General features: G+C 36.0%; 4 protein-coding genes across 4 annotated transcripts; 1 reads left to right on the forward strand and 3 right to left on the reverse strand.

Moving 5' to 3' along the window:
* Positions 1–1,843: 1,843 nt before the first annotated feature.
* Positions 1,844–3,586, forward strand: INS49_004270 (uncharacterized protein; the record flags this gene model as incomplete). The annotated part of the gene is made up of 1 exon (XM_043165060.1): positions 1,844–3,586. The coding sequence occupies one exon, from the start codon at positions 1,844–1,846 to the stop codon at positions 3,584–3,586; it is 1,743 nt and encodes a 580-aa protein (XP_043018710.1).
* A 255-nt stretch (positions 3,587–3,841) lies between these two features.
* On the reverse strand, positions 3,842–5,552 carry INS49_004271 (uncharacterized protein; the record flags this gene model as incomplete). The annotated part of the gene is made up of 2 exons (XM_043165061.1): positions 3,842–5,267; positions 5,341–5,552. The coding sequence occupies 2 exons, from the start codon at positions 5,550–5,552 to the stop codon at positions 3,842–3,844; spliced, it is 1,638 nt and encodes a 545-aa protein (XP_043018711.1).
* Positions 5,553–6,930: 1,378 nt separating this feature from the next.
* INS49_004272 (uncharacterized protein) lies at positions 6,931–9,347 on the reverse strand (the record flags this gene model as incomplete). Its single annotated transcript, XM_043165062.1, has 7 exons — positions 6,931–7,373; positions 7,427–8,017; positions 8,065–8,098; positions 8,175–8,224; positions 8,279–8,358; positions 8,410–8,923; positions 8,972–9,347. 7 exons carry the CDS (start codon positions 9,345–9,347, stop codon positions 6,931–6,933), a joined length of 2,088 nt encoding a protein of 695 aa, XP_043018712.1.
* Positions 9,348–9,946: 599 nt separating this feature from the next.
* On the reverse strand, positions 9,947–12,085 carry INS49_004273 (uncharacterized protein; the record flags this gene model as incomplete). The annotated part of the gene is made up of 1 exon (XM_043165063.1): positions 9,947–12,085. One exon carries the CDS (start codon positions 12,083–12,085, stop codon positions 9,947–9,949), a length of 2,139 nt encoding a protein of 712 aa, XP_043018713.1.
* Positions 12,086–24,019: the final 11,934 nt, after the last annotated feature.

Raw genomic sequence — 24,019 nt, forward strand, 5'->3', positions numbered from 1 at the left:
CTCGAAAAGAGTTGTCTTGCCACGAGGCAGAAGCCGCCATGACGAGAGACGACTACAAGGCTCCTCCGAGCAATTCGCCTGGTTCGTCAACGAAAATATCATTAAGATTGAAGCGGAATCTGAATGGTCTACCTCTGGGCTGGGATACAACCCACCCTTGCTACGTCCTGCCCCTGGTCCGCGGCCCAACCTGACTTCGATTGACGGACAGCTGCTCCGTCTCCTCTGGTCGAAAGAAGACTTCGTCAAACACATTGCCATCGGACCGCATTTTGAAGATGCAGCCCACGATCATGTCTATCTCACCTTCAACGCTTCGCCGGCGATGTTGAAAGAAGCTTTTCTCGCTACTTCCGCTGCCTTTGTTCAGATTCGCAGCGGCTGGCATGACCACCATCATCTTAAATTTCAGCGAGGTGCCAATGCTCTAAGAGTCCTGAAACAATTTGAGAACGTCGACGCCGCACAAGTATACATTGTCATATCTCTGAGTATATGTCTCGCTTTGTTCGAGATCCTTACACTGAGTATGTCGTCGAACGCGGTCTTCACCCATGCGATGACCCTGGTCGCACCGTGGTACATGTCGCTGTCAGACAACTCCATCTTTTCAACCAACACAAACCATCTTCTTTTCATGCACATTGTCGACTGCCTTGTTCATCGAGACGTTCCAATCTTCAAGCCAGTTACGAGGAGCTATGCAGATGTGGATGCTGCTCTGGGTTTATGTGGACCACTCCTTACCATGTTTTACAACATCTGCCAAACAGCCAACGTCACCAAACATGAGCGTAATAACACTTTACGAAGAAGCCGTCATTGGTCAACCCTTGTCGAAGAGCTCTCGAGTTGGACACCTCAGCTACCATCACAGTTCCAACAGCGCTACACCGCAAATGAGAAGCTCTTGGTTCTTAGTCAGGCACACGCGCAGAAGCAAGCGGGCTTGCTGTTGCTCCATCACTTCAGTGGATCGTACGACAAAGACGATGCATTGGCGTCGCTGCACGCCAGGGGCATTCTCTCCACACTTGACCACTGCCTGGAAACAACCGGTCAGTTGCCGCTTCACGTATGCTTTCCTATTCTCATCGCCTTGCTGGAGCTGCCAGATCTCGAGATGCGGCACGAAACCTGTAAACGCCTTGCGGTTGGACAGAGTCTTTTGTATAAGCTACATATGGATAGATTACAGGCTTTTTCGCAAGCCGAATGGCGGCTCAGAAAAGCTGGATGCGAGCAGCCATGGTATGAGAGTCTTGACGCTCTTCCAGCTCTACTCTTTTTACCGTGAAAGAGAACCTCATAAGCTTGAACGGTCTCAACATGCAGAGTATAGCAGGTCTGAAACAGGTATCCCGTTGTGACATGATCACAGTCGACTCCAACATGCAGCTCTAGCAGCAAAGAGTGACACACTGCAGTCCGCTGCTCTCGGGGTTGTGCTTCGTAATCAATTTTTGGCTCATACTCTGCGGCGGAGCTTGGCACGGTGAATTTCGGCTCGACACAGCTAGCTCATGCTGCAAGAGTGGATCGCTGCAAATACGCTTGGAGGATAGAAGTCAACCAGTGCGATGTACCAAGGCTGGCAGCTATTGTTAAGTGGCCCATTGCGAGAACAGGACTTCGGGACGCCCGGGTCCAAAAAACAATCCCACCTGCACGGAGGTATAAGTCCACATGCGGCTAGCGCTTGCACGAAGTGTTACGCAGACAAGCTCTATAAATCTTGTAAGAATCGATGCAGTGCCTTCCAACCTTTACGATTGCTGTCATCGAATTACCACACATCACGACACCTCTTTATAAACTCCAACTGTATTTACGAACGAGCAAGATGGGCAAGACCGACTCCACCGAAGCCCTTGTCCAGGATGCCGCCTACGTCAACGGCGAGATAATCGAGAATGCCTACGTTCAACCAGCCCAAGCTCTGTTAATTCTTGGAGGAAAGATTGTGGCCGTTGGCACCAACAAAGACGTGGCAGCTGTCACGCCAGTGGGAGTCAAGACCATAGATCTGAAAGGCGCCGTCGTGATTCCAGGTCTCATTGACAACCATCCTCACCTCCTTCACTTTGCGGCTTTCAAAGCGCCACTGGTGGACATCCAAGACGCCGCTAGCCATGAAGAGATCATTGAACGCATACGCGTCAGAGCTGCTGAGACGCCCAAAGGCAACTGGATCATGTGCACTCCGATCGGCGATGCGCATTATTTCCAGCGCAAGTCTTACAAGACACTCAAAGAAGGCACCTTTCCCAATCGAACAGTTCTTGATCAAGCCACATCCGATCACCCAGTCGGTATTCAGGCCTGGGCGCTTGTTCTCCCAAATATCGCGTCGTTCAACTCCAAGGCTTTGGAGATACTCGGCATCACTAAAGACACGCCTGATCGAGTATCGGACGTTTTCATCGAGAAAGATGAGCATGGAATTCCGACGGGGATTGTCCGCGGTCATGTCACCAACTATTACAACACCGACCCCTATTGGCAGAAGCTTGCAGCTCTGATGCCCCCAGTCATTCAGCCCGAGTTACTGTACAAATCCTTGGTCGACGCTATGGCTGGCTACAATGCGATGGGGGTCACCGCTATTCACGAATCACACGCCATGGACATTAGTCATGTGGATTTCTATAAGCTGCTGAAAGCGCAGAATGCTCTAAGCCTACGTGTTCAATGTTCTCACGAATTAGAGCCCAGTGCTCTGGGTGGAGACAAGCCGCAGGATCTAGATGGCATCAACGCCCGATTGAGATATGCCTTGGACGACACTGATCTAGAGGACGATTGGCTCCGGATATGCGGTATCACCACCTGCGCTTTCGGATCTTCGTACTGCGGATACTTCGCAGAGAAGAGGGGCTACCTTGGTCCATTCGGCGAACGAACCACAGGAAAGCGCCAAATCGATGCCGCAAAAATCGAGGCCGCTGTCGACTTCTGTGCTCGCACCGGGTTGAAGCTCAATATGTTATCGTGCAGCCCCGACGAGCACGACGAATACATTCACCTGCTCAAGGAGGTTAAGAGAAAGTACGGCATTGCGAAGCTCGAGTGGTTGCTCGAGCACGGCTACGTGATGCGACCGGACCAGCCAAAACAGCTGAAGGACCTCGGATTGGACATCGCTGTAAGCTCAAGCTTTACTTACGGCAAGGGCGATATGATCATTGAACGCTTCGGTGAAGACTACATAAGCCACCTCAACATTTTTCGCTGCATGTTCGACGCGGGCCTGAAGCCCGCAGCGTCCATGGATTTGGGCCCAACAAGCCCCTGGGAACAGATGCAGCTCGCCGTAACACACACGCTGTCGAGCGGGCGGTCGAACGCAAACCTGTCTCAGGTTGTCAGTCGCGAGCAGGCTTACGAGATGTGGACCTGCAACGGTGCGAGTGTAATCCGTTGGCGAGGAATTGGGGATCTTGCGGTGGGGAGTCACGCAGACATCGCAATCATCGACCGCAACCCAATAACATGTCCAATCGAAAGTCTCCCGCAGACCCAGGTTTTACGGACGATTGTTGGCGGAAAAGTAGTCTATGACAGCGAGTCGCATCTTCAACAGTGAAACAAGAGAACGCAAAGTCGCAGTACAATGATAGCAAGGCGTCGGACATGATAGTTGAACAGATGTCTTTACGAATTCTCATTGCGACCCACGTCCACATTGTGTATCGTCTTTGGCCCCGCTCCAACAAAGCAAACCTGTCACGGTACCCACTATAGTGACCCGCTATATAAACGCCGCAGCTTTGCCAATTGACTTGCTTGCAGCACCTGAATAAAGAAATCCCTCCCCCCCTAGTAGTTAGGCCCTTGAACGTTAGAAAGTACTGCTGTTTCTGCGGACCACATGCTGCTCCTCTGCGGTGACCGACGGCCTCGGGCTAGACCTCTGTGAGGAAGACGTGGTGTTGCGTCGGCTGAGAACTCTGATAAAGGATGAATGCTCGGCGATGGGATCATCCTTGTTCCCTGCGTTTGCGTGATTTTCCTCCCCCTGGTGAGCCTGCTGGTTCCTCACCGCATTGGTGTCCTCGCGGAGTCTCAGGTCCTCCTCGAATGCCTCTCCAGAAGAGGAGCGATGTCGCGACCAAGCTTCCGCAGCTCTAAAGACTACTAGTACCTCCGGGTATCTGAACAGATCTGGCGTATTCAGGTCCTTCGCGTACTCAATTTGCTCGAACATTTGCTGGTGATGATACTTCCACTCGTACTCATCAAACAGCGGCTCGAGCGCCTCTATCTCGCTCACAGTATCCTGGACGGCCTGACGTGCCTCGTCCCTGAGCTGCCGTGCCTCTGCCGCGCATTCCTTGTCGTAAATGTGGATAGCAACCTTTTGCACGTTCTTGAGGTGCCCGTCCACCACGCGAGGCGCCGAACGGAACCAGCCCAGGTCGCCGGGGTTCCAGTGGCAGGTGAGATGCCTCAGAGGCACCACCGCGAACAAAGCGTTCCGTGCTAGTTCGGATTTATTCTGCCGGAAGCTGAGTGCGAATGGCCTCAGTGTGTCGAGCAAGGCGGAAACCTCGAGCTTGACTTGCTGCCAGCCTCCCGGGAACTCGCGCTGGCAGATGTCCGGCCGGTTCTTGTCCATGAACGACCAGAGGCATTTCTGCGCAAGTTCTCGGCCCCTGGTGAGCAGCCGGAACAAACGCTCGTCGTCGACGCGGACATGTCCCAGGTCCGAGTTGAGCCAGTCGTCGTCCTCGAGTCGGGTCGTCAATGGGAGCACGTGTAGGTCCAAGAGATCCTTGTACTCGTTGTCCGATAGGGTGTGAGCTGGTTTTCCGAAAGACAGGCTATGCAGCCATGACTTGCTTTCAGGTCGATGCTTCGAGTCCCTCCACTTCTCTTTGGGGGGCTCACCAGGTTGGAATGACGCGCCGGCTGGTCCTGGGCTGTCGGACCACTCATTGCCCCAGCTGGAGGGAGCATTATCCCAACTGGCGGCAGAATCATTCTTCCAATCTCCAGCCTTAAGATGACCATCATCTGAGCCTCCAGGAGATGGATCACAGTATGTGTCGGTCCATCCGCCATCACCGCAGACCTTCTCTTGACGTACTGGTGCATAGCGGTCGTTGAATGCGGCTTGGGTCGCTCCTTGGTCCTCGATAAACGGCAAAGTCTCAGTCATGTGATCTTCTTGGGCCATGCCATCATCACAGATTGTCATTGAAGACTTCGGTGGCGGGGAATATGGGGGCGTCGAAGGCGCAAGCGTTTCTGTCATGGACTCATTTCTGTACCGCATATGGTCAGCCGGGATGAATTCCGGAATCCTTGAACAGCTTCCGAGTCAAGTCTGTGTCTTACCTATTGGTGTCTCCGTCAAATTCCAAATCACTGGGCGCGGTGTAAAACCCGTCAGCCACATTTGTTGGTGAGTTTCCTCGACGCAGCCCCGCCAGTTCCTCCGTCAAGGCTGCGATCTGACGGTCTTTTTGAGCAAGCTGCTTCAAAGCTTGCTCCAGCTTGGTCCTGGTGGCGGCAAGCTTGTCCACCTCGGAGTGTTGATGGGTCAACATGATTTATATATGGGTGTTGTCAAAGGGGTGAGGATTGCGTTGTGGGTGTCTCGGTGCTGTTCATCAAGTCTTCGCTCGTTATCGGAGTTGTTGCACAGACTTGACCAGTTTCGACCTACGATGGGAGGCACTTTTTTCTTATATAACTAGACAAAATTGGACCCGTCCACAGTGAAATGGATGTCTAATGTAAAGTGAAAAGTCAATAATGCTATTGCTATGGCCCTCCATGTGGGCGGCAGGCAACTTGGTGTGAAATGGCCGGAGTGAAATTCTATGAGTAGATAAACAGTAGTATAGTTTAGTCGGTCCAAGGACTAGCCAGGTCTTCGGTATTCACTAAGCTTCAAGTCCCAGTAGTAGGCATGGGGGCTACTGGTGAATGTGGTGGTTCCAGTGCAGCATGGGGGGCCTCAGGTGATTTCAACGAGGAATAGTGACTCCGGTTAGCTGGTTCGACTTTTGTAATCCAAGTTCACATGGTATCTCTGCTGTACCAGATTTACGGGAAGTGTCTGAGTGAAGAGAAACATCCAAAAACGTGTCCTAATAGCTGGCATGTACACAGACAGAACTGACGGCTCTGATTCATAAATCTGTGCTTGGGATAATGAGGGTTCTCTGTATAGAAACCATCCACACTGTGGGACACTCTCAATTTCAAGGGGGGATCTCTTGATACTTTTTGATAGCTTTCCTTACGCATCGTGGCCAGAATGGAAGAGTAAGTTTAACTGACACCGATTCCTTTGGTCGTTCTGAAACTATCGTCAGTGGGGATAGAGAAGAGAACAGGAAATGCCTTTCAAAGATGATATCACACCCAATTAAATACTACTAGTAGTAGACGCTTTCTAAACTCCTTGACATGGTATCTATCAAAGTTAACCCTGCTCCTTTATCTATTTGAATTAGGTAGACTAATTAAATATTGCGCAAGAGAGCGAGTTGTTATATCTACAGAAGATAAGACTGATCAGTTGTATACGTAGTTATATGGTTGAGTTTGGATCGTTTTCGTAAGGTTGTGGCAAATGAGTCATCTTCAACGCTATTTTTGAAGTCTCATCATTACTGCTTGTCTTCATCGTGCAAGCTGAGACCAAACATATGCCTTCTTCCCACAAGCAGCCGTTCCACCTTGCGGACCATTGCCACATGGCATGTGAGCGGTTTGGGTACTATTTGTAGTTAAAAATAGTGAATCTACGAATTTCGCTTTGGGTTTATGATTTCCGATTCGGCAACCTCGCCGAACCAGAGTTGAAAGTGGTGTTCGGAGACTGCTCTACAAATATACGGAGCCGCTGTAAACACCAAGTCAGAAGCTGACTGTTCAATCCCAAAATAATGGCCATCTAGAAATCTTTGAAGTAGCTTATAACCTGGGTCGATCCTCGATTGCTTTGTGCCTGCCCCCCTTCGTCTTGAAATATTCCGCGATTTTGCCCCTGGCAGCTTCAACCGTGGTGATATCTTCAATCGTTGCGGGCCATAAAATGTCCTTCTCAAACTCCTTGTGAACTGCGTTCTCTATCAATTCTTTGAGGACCCTTCTTAGTGTCTTCCCCGATCGAGTTTTAGGTATGATTCCTTTCCCTTGGATTATACCACCAAGTGTCGCAATGCCACCTACTTGTTCGCGGACTCGCTTTTGGATGCCATTGATGAGCCTTTGATCTGGTATGGCAGAGGGAGGATGATCAGGGGTTGACAGAGTGACAAAGGCAAACGGGAGTTGTCCCTTAAGCGCATCTGGTATCCCCACGACGATTGCCTCTGCAACAAGTGGGTGACTCGTAATCGCTTGTTCAATGATGCCTGTTACCATTTGTGAGCGGGGATTAGCCAATATGACAACGGGGCGTACATACTGGTTGACAAACGATGGCCTGCAGTGTTGATCACATCATCGCTTCTGCTCAGTACGCTGACATAACCATCTTCGTGGATGGTGCCGGTATCTCCTGTATCCATCCATTTGCCAAACCGTTTGAGATACCCCTTATAGAACCTCTGTTCATCTCCCCAAAGAGTTCGGAACCCAGCGGGCGGTAAGGGAATCGACAAGACGATATTGCCAACCTCACCTCTTCTAAGTTCCTGCCCTTGGTCGTCCACCACTCTGATGTCGAAGCCCGGCATCAGTTTTCCGGCAGTTCCAGGCTTGACATTGACCAGCGGCAAATGGTTCCGATCCGATCTCTTGCTGCTAGCTGCTGCTTCTGGTGAGAGACTAATGGCGGAGATAGGAGAACCTGTTTCACTCGACCACCAGTTGTCGTTGATTATGGCTCCCGGGGACCCATATTGTCGTAGAAACTGCTGGTACACCGTAACGAGGGACACCTCTGATCTCTCGCCCCCTAGGAATAGCGCCCTCAGAGACGTCAGGGACCCCGCGCTGCCAATTCTTTTCAAGTGTCGATTCTCCGGATCGTCTCCTTTGATGGCTCTCAAAGCAGCTTCAAACATCAGTCAGGGTACTGAAATTGTGTGATGCAATACTTACTTGGTGCCAGAAAGGCACTATTGACCTTGTAATCCTGGGAGCTGTCAATTCTCCAGGCTCTTCCGAAGATGACAAGATGTCTCTGCGTCGGAACACAGCAGTCGACTCACCTGGATGATGCGCCATATACTCGAGCTGTCGGGAGTTCCAACTGGCTTTCCTGTTCAAGACTGTCGGTCAGTATGTCCTAAGGGAATGCTAGTGGATCACCTACCCTCGTATAAAACTGTTGCCGCTCCAGTGAGAAACGGTCCATAGATGATGTACGAATGTCCGACAATCCAGCCGATATCACTTCACTTCAAATCAGTGGAAGCTTTCATGTTTACATTTAAGCAAACTGACCTAGCTGCGAACATTACGTCCCCCGGCCCGTGAATGCCAAAGGTATAACGTATCGAGAATTGCAGACCAACAGCATGCCCTCCGGCATCTCGGACAACTCCTTTCGGAGATCCCGTCGTGCCGCTCGTATATATGATGTAGACTGCGTCATTTGAGTCCACAGGCACACAGTCCGCCTTGATACCACTCGCTCGAGCTTTGCGAGCCAACTCGAACCAATCCCGTTCGCCATGAGTCTCGTCGAGTGGCCAGGTCAATTGTTCCCTCTGACATACCAAAACGCGTCCAGGACTGTGCCCCGATACCTCAATGGCCTCTTTGATGAAGGGTCTGTAGCCTATTGGAGGTTTCTCCCCTTCGATGCCGCAAGAAGCAGTGAGGATGACAACAGGTTTTGCAGCCGCAATTCGTTGGGCTAAAGCGTTCGCTGCAAAACCGCCAAATACTACTGTATGGATAGCCCCGAGTCGATTGGTGGCGAGGATACCTATCAAGGCCTCAGGTATCATGGGCACTTTGAGAAATGAGACTGTCGTTCTGATTGAGGAGGGTGATGACTTACTGTAGACCAACACTACGTCGCCCCTTTTCACACCCTCGTCTCTCAAAACAGCCGCAAAGGTCTCCACCTCACGAAGTAATTGGCTGTAAGTGATCGTCCGTTTCGTCTTCGTGACGGGACTATCATAGAAAATGGCGGGACGGTCCCCATTTCCTGCCAGAACGTGCCGATCAACACAATTATAGCATGTTGAGATCTCGCCCCCGTCGAACCAACTCCAGTAGGGATGCTCCACGCCGCTCTTCAAGGTCTTATTTGACTTCTTGAGGACTGAAGTTGGCTTCCGGTGCCAATAGACACGTTCTGCTTGCTGCGCCCAAAACGACTCTGGGTCCTCCAAAGATTGGCGATGGACTTGATCCTGTGGGAAGCACATCATGATTTTTCAGATCCACCAACTCCAGCACCTAGGTATCCAATGATATGTCAGGTCGAAGGATTGGTAAGGTAAGAATTCAGTCGATAGGTCAAAGAGTGATGGCCAGCGTCAAACATCTATAGCGGCTTATCTTTCTGCCTCTTCGAAATGAGTGACTCGAGGACTGACTTTCTTTACCTGAATCCCGTCATCAGTTGCCGCATAGGTACTTGTGGACTAACTATGGGTGATGCACCGCAGCGGCTAGCGTGTTTCCACTCATCACCCCGATGAAAGCCCACCCCAGTTAAGTTAGTCTCAAACTCAAAGCTTAAACTTCTCTGGCTCGAATAGGTCCGGGCGCCAACCTCGGCAAGTCTTTTACCACCTTGGGGCGCGCGCTACTTTCATGATTTAGAACTGGGAACATCTTCGGCGTTCAAGCCATGAATGAGGTCAGCTGTTGGTAAGCCCCGCTGAGTTTTGTCCACTTTCGTCAAAAACAGAAATGGCTGGTCTGCGGCCAGGAGGCGAAATGATCGATATGCCATACGCGATGTGAATGATTCCAAGTAACTGAATCAATGTGTGCTTGTTGTGGCTAGACTCGACGTTCTCTAATGCAAGCGTTTCTCTCGTGATGTCACCTGGTCCGATAGGTGGACGCCATTGACTAGCCTCAAGGCTCTATGACAGATTCCGGATTCCTTCTTCGTGTTATCCTGAGGCAGTTCAAAGCTTTGCTGCCTAGATACATCGTGCAGCACGGCTCGTGCAACTTCGTCGATTTCTGCGAGCGTGACCGACTTGACCCCGGGCCTCGCCACCGCCGTTGTGACCCAGTGTGCTCCTTCTGTCGGGACACCAATAGCGTACAAACTTCGATGTGTTCGGCCTTTGTTGTCGATTACTCGAAATGGGCTTTCAGTGACATCCAGCCCCCCGGTTTCGTAACCATCCACAGTGTGTGGGCGGCACTGGCCCGTTTTCAACAGGTGCGCAAGGAGCTTGTCGTCAGTTCGCCGAAGGCTAATCTCTGGCAAACGCGCTTCTATGAGCGTGGTAACTCGTACCGTCGAGAGCGGTATTTCAGCTGAGCGAGCGAGCCACGCTTTGCCGTCGGTTTCGATTTCCAAACGTGGTCCCAGAACGTCCAGCACGCCAGCCTCTATCAATGCGATCATCTCCTCAATGCGGCGCCGAGGTGGGCCAATGGACAAAAACGCATTGAATGGAGTATACCAGCCATCGAGGTGCTCATGCCGAGAGCTTCCCAATAGCCCCTTGTGATCCACAACCATCCGTATCTCTTTGCGTATGTCGCGCATAACGTCCAGAGCTGCCTTCAAAGGTCCATTGACATTGCCGGACGCAGCCTCTCTTGCATCTTCCCGCAGATAGTCAAGCAACCAGCTTCGCCAAGAGTTGGGGTTGTCAAATTTGAGTCCGTCAAAAGGCCTTGCGATGTGGCTCCAAGATAGACGGTCTGGTTCGGAAATTCCGTACTTGTCAAGGACCTCGGCTTCCTGAGGGCTGTTACTGAGAGTCCTGAGAAATTCGTGTTGAAAGTCGGCAGGACCCAAACATCGCTGCCTTAATATCGCCGCGTAGTAGACTGTTCCGATCTCTTTATTAACGAGCGGCCAGACTTCGTTCAGAAAGTCCGGTGTATGTCCTGATCTCGCGCGACGGCGAAAGTCACGAACGGCTTCTTCCGTGAGAATGACAGGCTCATGGCGACCGTACGGCCCCTTTTCATTGTCACCGCGTGCATGATACGGGATGCCGCGGCGGGACCCAGCATATAGTCGAGGCTCCTTTCCCGACGAGATATATCGAAGTCCGTCGGATGTAGTGATGAAACGACCACCGCGGCCCGTAGTTAGGAGGGTCATGTAATCGAAGAAGCAAAGGCCCAAACCGCGAAGTGCAACTGGTTCGCCAGGAACAACGGAAGAGAGGTTGACATCTGCCGGATTCTTTGGAGGGAAGTACCGCAAGCCATGTCTGTCAGCGTAAGTCGTACTGAGCCGTTGTTCCGAATCAGCCACGAGGGGCAGATGTCCTTGGGCTAAAATCACAGCCCCAAGTTCACGAATGACGTGCCCGTTGGACAGAACAATACTTTGCCGATGGTAATTATGCCCATCGAGACGGATAGCTTTGACCGTGTGTGTCCGCACCTCCACATTGGAAGGGGCATCTTCCACGGTTTTGTTGAAAACCCACTGCAGATATTCGCCGAACTGAGCTCGGGTCGGGTAGTCATCAGGGCCTAGTGGAAATCCGTATTTCAGTGACCATTCATAAAAGCTCGGTCCCGGTCGTATTGGTCCATGACAAACAACAGTCTCGTCAGTGAACATGGTTGCCTGGGACGCCACAGTGTTCATCCAGAGGTGCGGTGACTGATCAGTGCGCCAAACACTTCCGGGACCCGTAGAGGACGGATCGATGACATGGATAGTGAGGTGCGTTCCTGGCGGGAAGAACTCAGATCCAGATGAGCAGAGACGTTCCAGGACACTGGTGCCTCGTGGCCCTGCGCCTATGATCGCAACATGGGCCTTAGCTTGGAATGGTAAACATCCCCTGAGCAGCGGGGCCATATGGATGTCGAGCTCATCCATTTCGAACGGGTATTCAATGATGGAAGTGGATGGGAATGCGAATGTTTGTAATTCTACTGAGCTCGCTGCGATAGATGTCTTGGGAATGTTGAATGGTACAGAGCTTGGTGTGGTACCAAGAGTCATTGTGCAAGACTCTGTGGCATCAGCAACGCATAACAAACCGGCAAAAACCCAGGTACTATGATACCAGGCATAGGTACCTAGGCATATTGCCCTGCTACGTTGAAGTCTGGTTTAGCACATACCAGATACAGTACAAGCATATGTGAAACCACAACAAGTAGTTCAATACGGAACTTAACACCCGAATAATCGCATGCACATTTAGTTTATTACCAGTGTAACCTTTACTGATCAAGTTTGATAATACTACTAAGTAAGTTCTTATCTTTTCAGACTTATAAGCTAAGAGCTGTATATAAGTACTAAAAAAAATAAGATATTACAAAAAGAAAAAAAATAACTTTGAAAGTAATAACCTCTTTAAATAATAATTATTTCTTTATGCGAATGCGACTATCTTTGGTGTTACATTGAAACATCAACATATACCTTGGGCGATTTTCGACATGTGCCTGTGTCCCTGTCGTATACTCACCGCTGTGTAGGTACGCTGGTGAACTATCCTTTGGTCTTAAGCAACAGTTCCCCTATGCTTAGCTTGCTAACTCAGTTGTTACTCTAGTATATTCATTAATCCGCTCTGCCCAATCCTACAGCCCCCGATCTGCTTATGACAAGACAGCTGTTGCGAGTCATTGCAAACCTAGATTGATCAGTCGTATCGACTAAGGAACTCAATCGCGATCCGTCTGTAGAAACAGAATACGGCAATCGGTGTTTCGCAAGCACGCCAGCACCCAGCAGGAAGCATGGCATCCAACACATCAATGGCAAGGGTATCAACCCAATGTAATGCCTCGCAGGGTCAAGTTCCGTGCGTCATCCAGCTGCTACCCTGCCTTCACGCGCCATGACATGACTAGTCCGCATATTCCTGAATTGGCCCCATGATTACTAGTAGGAAACGCAGGGGATACACTTTTTAAGTTCATTATAGTCACGACGCACTAGGCAGTTTTAATCACGTTGCAGTAGCTAAGCGACTATGATACACAATGGTTTACTTTTCCGATGCACGAGCGGGCCAAGTCCTGCAACAACAACCATGGCCTTGCTGCGGCTGAGACTCGTGTTTCTCGTGAACTATGTTCGAACCCTTGAAAGTTGGCAGTTAGTAAACTGGGTGGCCAGAATATTTCCAAGCTTCTTGTGAACTTTATCCATTCCCCCTGAGAGTCGGCAGTCTGCGAATTGGCTAACCGAGGGATCTCCAGCATACCTGGGTAGGTAACGTCCCTGGCCCCGATCCCAGCCGCCCCCTAATCCCGGCCAGCCCATACCCGCATATATATATAAACGCATTTATACCCACCTTATATTAACTCCTTAATATCTTTATAAGGAATTTTTTTTTAATTATTAAACTTTTCCTAAATATTATTTTCTTTATTATAAAGCAATATTTTAAAGATAATTTTATTAACGCCTTTATTATTATAAAAAATAAGATATTAATTTAATAAGCCTTTAAGATATAGCATATCCTTTAAATTATATTATTTAATTATTTTAATAGCATTTAAAGCTATTACATTATTACCAACCCTTAAAAGTTTTTTTTTAATTATTAAAAAGCTTTATTAGCTTTATTTATAATTAATTAAAATAGCTTAAGGCTAATATTAATATAATTTAAAATAAGGGCTTTAAAAGCTTAATTAACCTTCTTAAATAAAAACTACCCTTTCCTTAAAAGGAATTAATTAAGAGCCTTTCTTTTTTATTATTTTATTTTTTAAAGTTAAAAGAATTAATATATAAAGACTATTTATCTTTAATTAATAATTAAAAAAAATATTACCTTTTAATTTAACTTCTTTTAACTACTTATTATTAAGTTTATTTAATTAGCTTATTAATAAAATACTAATAAAAAAGGGTTAATAAAGAGTTGCTTAAAAAATGCTCTTACTTTTAGCTATTTAAAGGATAATCCTTTTTTTAAAAAAGACTTTAATTCTTAAATATAAACTTCCTTTATAAAGTATATTAATGCCTTAAATATAATTTTTAAACCTTTTATTATTTTTAAAAAAGGAAATATATAATAACAATAATTTTTAATTACCCTTAAGGATTACTTTAGCTAGTGATGGGAATAAAGGTTTAAAATTTAATGTCCCCTGTGAATTTAAGGTAAATTCGCGGGGAATTTCTTTATTTAAATATATATATAGTGAATTCACTATAAAACTATATATTTATAATGAATTTATTATAAAAGTACCATAAATTTATAAATACCTATGAATTTATAGCGAATTTATTATAAATTTATTATAACCTATTTATATTATATTAAATTCCTTTTTATAAATAATTTGCTTTTAAGCATAATCTTTTCGCAGTATTAATAAATAGTTTAAACTTAGATAAATTTAGGAAATGGCAGTAAATAGGGAATTTAAACCTTAAAAGCCGCTTTAATAATAGCAAAAGGCAATGAAAAAAATATAGGAGTCCTTAATAAGGTATTTTAACTGCTATTATAAACTTTAAATATTAAAGAGAAATAATTATATAAATATATTTATAATTTAGCTAAAATATTTAATATAATAAAAGTAATTAATAATAATGCTAAAGGGTCTTTCCTATAAATAATATAATAAGCTAACTTTTGTTTTTAAGTAAATAGCGGAATATATTTTAATTTAATATATTAATAAAACTTAATTTATTTTTATTATGCTTAATAATGGCAAAGCGGATTATGCAAAGTGGGTTTATTAAAGCAGTTAATAGCGAAGTAGTTAGGCTGGGAATATATATAAATAACGCTATAATATAAAAAATGCAATAGCTAAATATAGCAAAGTCTTAAATTTAATTTACCTTTATAGCATTATAATGAAAGTTTTAATTATTATTATAAATTTATTATAAATTTATTATAAATTTATTAAGTATTATTCTTAAGATGAAATAAATAAAGTAGCGGGCATAGTTATATACTTATAGGGCGGGTTAAGCTATATATATAGATATTATAACTATTAGCGTATTTTATTTTTATAATATTTCTTTATATTAATATAAAATTATTAGTTTATAAATTAATTAATATATTAGCTATTAAAAGAAAAAATTTAAATTACTCTTATTTATAATAAATCCTTTTAAAATAAAGTAAAATAAAAATAATATTATTTTTTCTTAGTTTTTATTATAATAAAATATAAATATAATTATATAATTATAAAATCTTTAGTATTTAATTTTGCTTAATTAATATTAATAGTATTACTATTGCTATGGCTATTATTAATAGTTCCTTAAATTGCATTAATTGCATTATTAGCAATATTAGCGGTAATTAAATTAACTTTATTATTAATTAGCATATAGCACTTTATTATGCTATAAGTTTTAATATAATTAACTAAGCTAATAATATAATTGCATATAATATTTTGGCTAATAATAATTAAAAAGTTGCTAAACTTAGCCTTTTAAGTATAAATAATAATTAGGTAGTTAATTTAATTATCCTTATTATAATAAATTTTAATAATGCTAAAGTTTTAATTTATGCATAGCAGTTTATATAAGATAAAGCTAATAAAAATATAATTAGTTTTATTATTTAGGTTGGCAAAGCATAAGATATTAATAACCTTATATAAATTAATAAAGAGAATATATAGAATTAAAGTTATAATAATATACTTATTATAAGCAAAGATAATAGCAATGCATTAATTATTAATATTAATTATATTATTGCGCTAAGCAAAATAATTATTAAAAAGGTTAATAATAATAAAATAGTATAGGTTAAATTTAAAGTTAATAGTCTTTTTAAACTTACTTATAAATATAGTAATATTTATATAAAAATTCTTAGTTTTAAAGAATATAATAATAATAATTAAGTTTGCCTTTTTAAATTAAGTAGCATTAACCTTTTTTTTAGCTAAAAATATAAATAAGTTATTAAAATTAAACTTTAAGATAATTAAATAAATAAGCTTAATATTATTCTTATTATTATTAAGAAAGCTAATAATTGCTTTATGCTTATGGCTAAAAGTAAATAGGCTAAGATTAAGATTAAGGCAATAAAGAATATTAATAAGGAATTAAAGCTTTTAAGCTTTATTAAATAATTAGCTAACCTTAATAGTTAGCGTTAAGATGATAGCCTTATTAATTTTAACGTTAATAATTTACTTAGCTAAGTATATACTTAGGTTCTTAGCTATATAAATAAGGGCGGTTATAGTAAAAATAGTAGCGATAGCCTTTTTATTAATAATTAAAATTTCCTTATCTTAATAAATAAACTAACTATATGGGTTGTAAGCTTAGTTTTTAAGAGGCATGTTATATTAATGGTTTTATGGTATACCTTGATAATAGATATTAGGGGATGGGTTATGTGAATATAGGCTTGGCGGGTTATTGTGGTGGTTGTGGGCAGGGGAGTTGGTTATATGCTTTTTAATGGGTTTATAATTATGGCAGTGTTAACTTGCTGTAAATGGATAGTATTGTGGGATAATGGGATTGATAATGGCCTTTAAGGTAGTGTAATAATGGTTAATTAGCAGGATGGTTAGCTAAACTTAATAATGGATAATATTAATAAAAGCTAAGAGGATATATTATGAAATTATAAATAATTAAAGCAATATAGCTAGGAGGGCTGGTTAGGCACATTAATTTATTATAAATTCATAGTGAATTATTTATACTTAGGTAATTGCTCTTTAAGTAACCTATGCATTGCTTTAATATAATGAAGCTATGGTAGTAAGGTTACCATTAGTCCTTCTTTTTAATAGCCTTTTTTGCTTAATAGGTAAGCTTAGCTAAAAAATATTTCTTAGCTTAAAAAGCAAAGGCTTTGTTATAATATAATAATTAGCTTATTAATAAAAAGCCTTTATTTTAGCTCTTTATGCCTTAAAGTTCTTAATTAGCTTATTAGCTTATAAATAATAAGCTAGCATTTATATATTATAATAATATAAGTAGTTTATTTATTTAATAAAATATTTAATAATTATTAAGCCTTAACTTATTTTATAATCTTGCTTTTAAATAATCCTTTTTATTTTATAATGCTTAAAGGCTTTAAGGCCTTTAACCTTATTTTTAATGGTATTTATAGCTTTTATTAATAAAGGATTATAATTATATAGGTTAAAGCTTAATAACTAGGCTAGGAATAATTAAGTAATTAAGATTACTATATATATATTTATATATAGCGAAAGCACTAATTAATATACAAGCTTGCCTACCTTTTCTTAAACCTTAAATGGTTTTATTTATTGCTAAGAAAACTTATGCATTAGTTTTCTTAATAGGTTATATCCTTTTCCTAGGAATATATATATTTAGTTCTTTAATTAAAATTATATTTAATAATGCTTTTTATTATATTATTACTTAATAGCTATTTAAGCCTTAATAATTATAATTTAAGCTTCCTTTTAATATAGCTTACAGAGTTAAGTAGGCCTTTAGTTTATTAATAATAATAATATAAATAAGTTAAAGCTATAAAGCATTTAGTTAATAAAATACTTTATTATTATATTATATATATTATTAAGGTTAAATTATAATAATAATATTAAATCTATTTATTTATAGTTTAAATAAGTAATTACTGCTATTTATATTATTATTTTAATTATTTAATTCTTAACTTTAAATTAGTTATTAATTTATAGGTATTATATAGTAAAAAAGAAAAGTTTTAAGTTTAAACTTTTTTAAAGTTCTTGCTAAAACTTAAAAAGGAATTTATAATTTTAATTAAAGATAATGCGTTTTAGGATTTCTTAATTGCCTAGGTAAAAAATTCTTAATATAATTTTTGCCTAATTTTTTATTATATATATAGTATTTTTTAAAATAATAAAAAAAGCTTTAATATATTTATTTATAATAAATAGAAATAAGTTAAAAAAAGGGGCTTATGGTATTTTCCATAGGGTATATGCCGCTAATACTTTTAAGAGGTTTATAATAAAGTTTATAGTAATAATATAAAATGGTATTAATAATGAAAGGATAGGTTGTATCTTTTTTAATAATTTTTAATTATTATTTTAATTTATAACGCATATTAAGTAAGTATTTAAGTATTTATATATTTTGCATTAATAGTTTTTAATAATAAATAAATTTCTTAGCTCTTAATAAACCCTTTCTTTTTTAAAGTAATATTTAGAATTATAAGTATTAATTATAATAAGTTTTATTACTTTTAAAAAAATATATAATTAATATTTTTTATTATAATTTATAAAGTAAAAGAAATTATTATTATTTAATTTAAATGATATATTAGCATTAATACTTAGCTATTAAAGTTAGCTTTTAATTTTAAACCATTTCTTATTTTTAAAGTATACTTTTAATATTTTATTTTTAAAGTTTAAGTTAAGTTAGGTTTTAAATAAGGTGTAAATAGCTAAATTAAGGAGTTTATTTAGGATTTCTTTATTATTAACGGTTAATTAATATATTAGCAATTATAATAATGCATTAGCAATAATATTAATTATTCTTAATATATAATGCATTAAGAGCTAATATTAGCTAAGGTATTTTAAAGTTAAGGTAAGCTTAAGATTTATCTTTATTTTATTTATTATTTTTATAAAGGTATAATTAATGATTTTAATAATTACGGTATAATTAGTTAGGATATAAATTAATTATAAGCAATTGAATTTAATTATGGTTTAAAGCTTTTGAATTAGTTATATAAGGTATATTACCTTTAATTTAATTAGCTAGTATTTCCTTTTAGCTATGTTAATAGTTTTGCTTAAATATATTATTAATTATATTTAAGATCTTAGTATTAATAAATATTTATTTTATTCTTATTTTTTTATTAATTAAAAATAAATATTTAAGAAATTAACTTTCTTTAATGCATTAAGTTAAATAAATAATAATTTATTTAAGTTATAGTAAAAGAGAATATTTAAACTTATTAAAGCTATTTAAAGATTAATAAAGGTATGAAGTTTCTTTATAGTGGGATTAAAGTTGGCTTTTTTTATATATTATTTCTTAAAGTTACCCTTAGGTAGCTTGCCTTTAATTCTTGCTATAATAAGTATTTAAGATTTTTTATATTATAATAGATTAATTTTTTAGCTAAAGTATAAAATAAGATATTAAAGATATTTTATAAGTTTAATAAACTTTTTTAATTATTATAAGGTAAAAAGGAATTATAGCTTTATAATAATTTAAATTTAATTAGCAATATTATATATTCTTAGGCTATTAATGTAAAAGCTAAGTAGTTTTATTAATAGGTATTTTAAGAAGGATTTTTTAAGGGAGAAAGATAAATTCTTAACCTTAAATAAGCTAAAGATTATTTATAAATGCTATAAATATTTTATAGTTAAGTTAAAAAATATAATAATATTATTAATAAAGGTAATAATAAAAGAGCTATATAGCTATAAAGTATAATTTATATATCTTTAAATATAAGCAAGAAAGTTATAAAATCCCATTATTGCTACTTTAAATTATTTTTATTCCTAATAACTTATAATAATAAATTTATTTTAATATAGCTTATAAATTATAAATTAATAAAAGAAAATATTAATATTTATTATAAATAAATAGCCTTTGCTATATATTTATTATATAATATTAAATTAAAAAGAAAGAAAGTAAGTATTTAGGATGGTAACCTTATTTAATGCTTTTAAGTTTATTATTTTTTAACTTTTATATTAATTATAAATAGTTTATTAAATAATAAAGATAGGTAATTTAAAAAGGGTGGCTAATATTATTTATTTTACTTTTTCTTTTTAATAAAGGCTATTTATAAGTTTATTTATTATTTTTTAATTTTCTTTACTTAAGTAATATAAATGCTTATTAATCTTATGGTTTTGTTAATTATTTATTAATAATATTTTTATTTATTAATCTTTTAATATATTAATTAATTTATTATCTTTAAATATTTAATAATATTCTTAAATAAGATTTTTAGCTCTTTTTATAAATAAGTTAAAAGATTAGTAAATATAAATGCTATTTAGTAATTTAACTTTTAGTAAATCTTTAAATTTAAATATTCTTAATTTATTATTAAATTAAAGTTATTCTTAAAACTTTAAAAGATTATTTTATAATAATACCTTAAGAAAATTATTTAACTAAGGTATTAATTAAGTATTTTAGTATTATATTAATATATAATTTAGGCCTTAGTTTAAGTTATTAAGAAGATTTATAGGGTTAAATAAAGCTAAATATTAAAGGAAAAACTTATTTTAAGCAATTAATATTGCATATATATAGGCTTTTACTTTAATTTTTTAATTAAAAAGTTTTATATTATTATATATAAAAGGAGTGATTATTTTTAAATAAGAGTTTTAATAAATATGCATAAGGCGCGGCAATTAATTTACTATAATAATACTTATAAAATTATAATTTATTAAGTTGTTAACCTAGCCTTTTTACTTGGGCTAAAATAAAAAGGCTATATTTTTTTTAATTTTATAATGAATACTAATATAATTTAATGTAAATATGGCGGGATTATAATGTTTATATTAGCTTTAGCTATGTATATTTATTTAGGGGCTTTAGTAAAGATTGCAGTGTTTATAGATGCGTTATTAAAGCATTTAAAGGCAACTTTTTTTTTTAAGTTTAAGATATTGATTTAGTAAGAAACTATAAACTCTTAACTTATTAATAAGTTAATGTTTAAGTAATTAAGCATTTATGCTTTAATATATATAGTAATAATTATTAAGTAGCTTTTTATAATAACTTAATGGAATATATTAAACTTAGCCTATTTAGCAACCTTAATATGCCTTACTTTTTAAATATTAGCCTTTGCAACTTAGTTTATTATAACTTGCAAAAAGTATTTTAAGTAATCTTAAAAGATGGCATACTTTAAGGCTTTAATATTATAATAAATTATAAATAATAGTTTATTTATAATTTTCTAAGTTTATATATAAATATAGGTATATAACTTGCTATATAATGGTAAAACTTTTAATAGCTAGCTTATATATAATATTAGCTTGCTTTAAGCTGCTTTATAAGTAAATATATAAGAGTTTATTATTAAGCAAGCTTTTAAATACTTTTTAAATAATAATTTTAATATAAAGGTAGCGCTATATTTATAATATATTTAGTTAAAATTAAAGTAAGGGTATTTATTTAAGTATAGGTTGATATTAATAAAGTAAATGCTAAAGCTTATTTATATTAAGTTATATAAGTTTAGTTTATTAATAAAATAATAGCTATTTTTTAGCATTAAGGTGATTAACTTATTAATTTCTTTATTTAAGTTAAGTATCTTATAGGTTGGGCTATTCTTTATAGTAAAAGTTTCTTTTTTTATAGCTTTTAGCTTATTATTTATAAAGAAATAACTTTTAATAATTAGCTTATTTTTATAATAAAAGTTATATTAAAACTTATTATTATTTATATTAAATGTTTAAATAATAGCATTTAGGAAGTTTTTAGCATTATTTTGTTAGCTAAAGCGTTAATAAAGTTATAAATCTAATTATATACCTTATTAAGGCTATTATAATTAGTTTTGGCTTTGTTATAAGTTATTAATTAATAATTTTTAAGCTTAAGGTAAGCTTGCTTGCTTATTTTAATTATTTTAAATTTATTAATAAGCATTAAATAACTTTTAGCATTATTTTAAAGTTATATTTTAAAATATAAAGTTTAGGATATAGTTTTTACAATAGGGTAGTTAAATTTATTAGCGTAGTTAGCTTATCTTTAGCGCTTAAGGGTAAAGGTTTAGTATATTAATATATATTAATAAGAGCATTAAGTAAATAAGCTTAGTTAAGGCTAAAGAGTGAAATAATAGCTATATCTTTTAAAGAGATCTTCTTATTATTATTTAATCCTTTTGCTATAAATATTAAGTTTCTTGCTTCTCTTATAATTTAGTTTTAAATTTACAAAAGTCTTTATTAATAAAAGGGTAGTTAAAGTAAGGAATAATTAATGCCTTATTGATTTAGTTTTATATATTTTAAGTTATAAAGAAAGCTAATTATTTAATTAATATTATAAATTAATAAATTTATTAAGTATACTTTTAAATGTTTTAGTTATTAAATGCATTTATTTAAAAGTAATATTACTAATTTAATAAGATTTTAGCAATATTTTATAAAATGTAAAAGTTATTTAATAAATAGCTTTTTTATAAAGTTTAAGCCTTTAAACTTCCTTAAGTTAATTTATAATGCTTATTCTTATTAAGTATTATTTAAAATTATAAATAGGTAATACTTAATAAGTAAAAAGGTAAATTATAACTTAGTTAAGCCTTTTAATAAATATTATTTTATAAATATATCTTGCATTAATTAATAAAGCCTTAAGGGTTTTTTTAAATAATAACCTTTTTATTAATTTAAAATACTTAAATTAAATTTTAAAAGTTATTTTAATTTTTATATAATTTAAATTACTTAATAATAATATCTTTAAAATCTTAATTATTATAAAAATTATTAAGCTTAAGTAAGTAATTATTATTTAATAAATTTTAATGCTTTTAGCTATAATTATATAGCTAATCTTTTTTATTATCTTTTAATTAATGTTTTAAATAAATATAATAATTATTTAATTAAGGGGTTCTTACTATTAAGTTCTTATCTTATAGTTCTTTAGCTAAGAGGGCCTTATTAATAAAGAGAGCGTTTCCTTAATTAAATACCTTAGGTAAAATTAAGTCCATTATTTAGCCTGGTTTTATATTAAATGGCTATAAAGAATGCAGTAATTTAGCTTTAATAAATCCATAAGCATTTTAATTAGCTTTAAAGCTAACTTAGCTAGCTTAAAAGGCTTAGAATAATATTATTTATATAACTACTTATTAATTTAATTTTATTCCCTTTAAGAAGTTTTATACCTTATATAAGTAAAGATATTCCTTAATTAAATTAAGGGCTATAAATTTTAAGGTTTTATAAAAAGCTAAAAAAGACTTTATATAGATATGCATAATATTAATACTTTAAGTTTTCTTATAATTTCTTAAGTTTAAGTATAAGATTTAAAGTCTTAAATATAACTTAGGTATTAAACTTAATCCTAAGGGATTTTAAGGGTTTTTAATAAGCCTTATAATTCTAATTCCCTCTTAGGTTTCCTTAATTATATAATAAAAATATTAATTTATAGGATATAGGTTTTATATATTATAAGCTAGTAAAGTGTAATATATATAACTTAATAGCTAAAAGTAGCATTTAATTAATACTTTATAATTTAAATAAGTAATGGCTTATTAAAGCTTATATAAGAACTTAGTATATCTTAATTAAAATTAGCTTAAGTAGATTTTATTTAATAGTTTTTAATAAATAATTAAGCTTTTATACTTTATTAGCTAGCATAATTAATAATAATAATTATAATTATTAGCTAGGTTTGCATTTATTAAATGCTAAACTTAAAGATTATTTTAAAATACCTTTAAGAAAGTTAAGCTTAATGCTTAATTCCTTAAAATTAAAATATTTCCTTTTATTATTACTTAATTCCTAGCCGCTTTAAATTAAAGATTTTATAACTTTAATAAATTATATATAGTAATATAGTAATTATAAAGGATTTATTAAGTAATAAATATTATTATAATATTTAATAACTTTATATTTTTTAAATATAATAAGTAAAAAGATATTTACTTACTTAAAAATCGCTGCTTATAGTTAAAGTAATTATTAATGCTTTTTTATTAGCTAAAAGTTAAAAGGTAATAATAGGAATATAAAAGGAAATTATGCATTAAGTTTATATTTTATTTATAATATATTTATTATGAATTTATAATAAGCCTTGCTTTTTTTTAATAATTTAAAAGGGCTTAAGTTAATGCTTACTTAACTTATTAATTAT

The sequence above is a fragment of the Diaporthe citri genome (genome assembly GCF_014595645.1).
Source record: "Diaporthe citri strain NFHF-8-4 chromosome Unknown scaffold_11, whole genome shotgun sequence".
Taxonomy (NCBI): domain Eukaryota; kingdom Fungi; phylum Ascomycota; class Sordariomycetes; order Diaporthales; family Diaporthaceae; genus Diaporthe; species Diaporthe citri.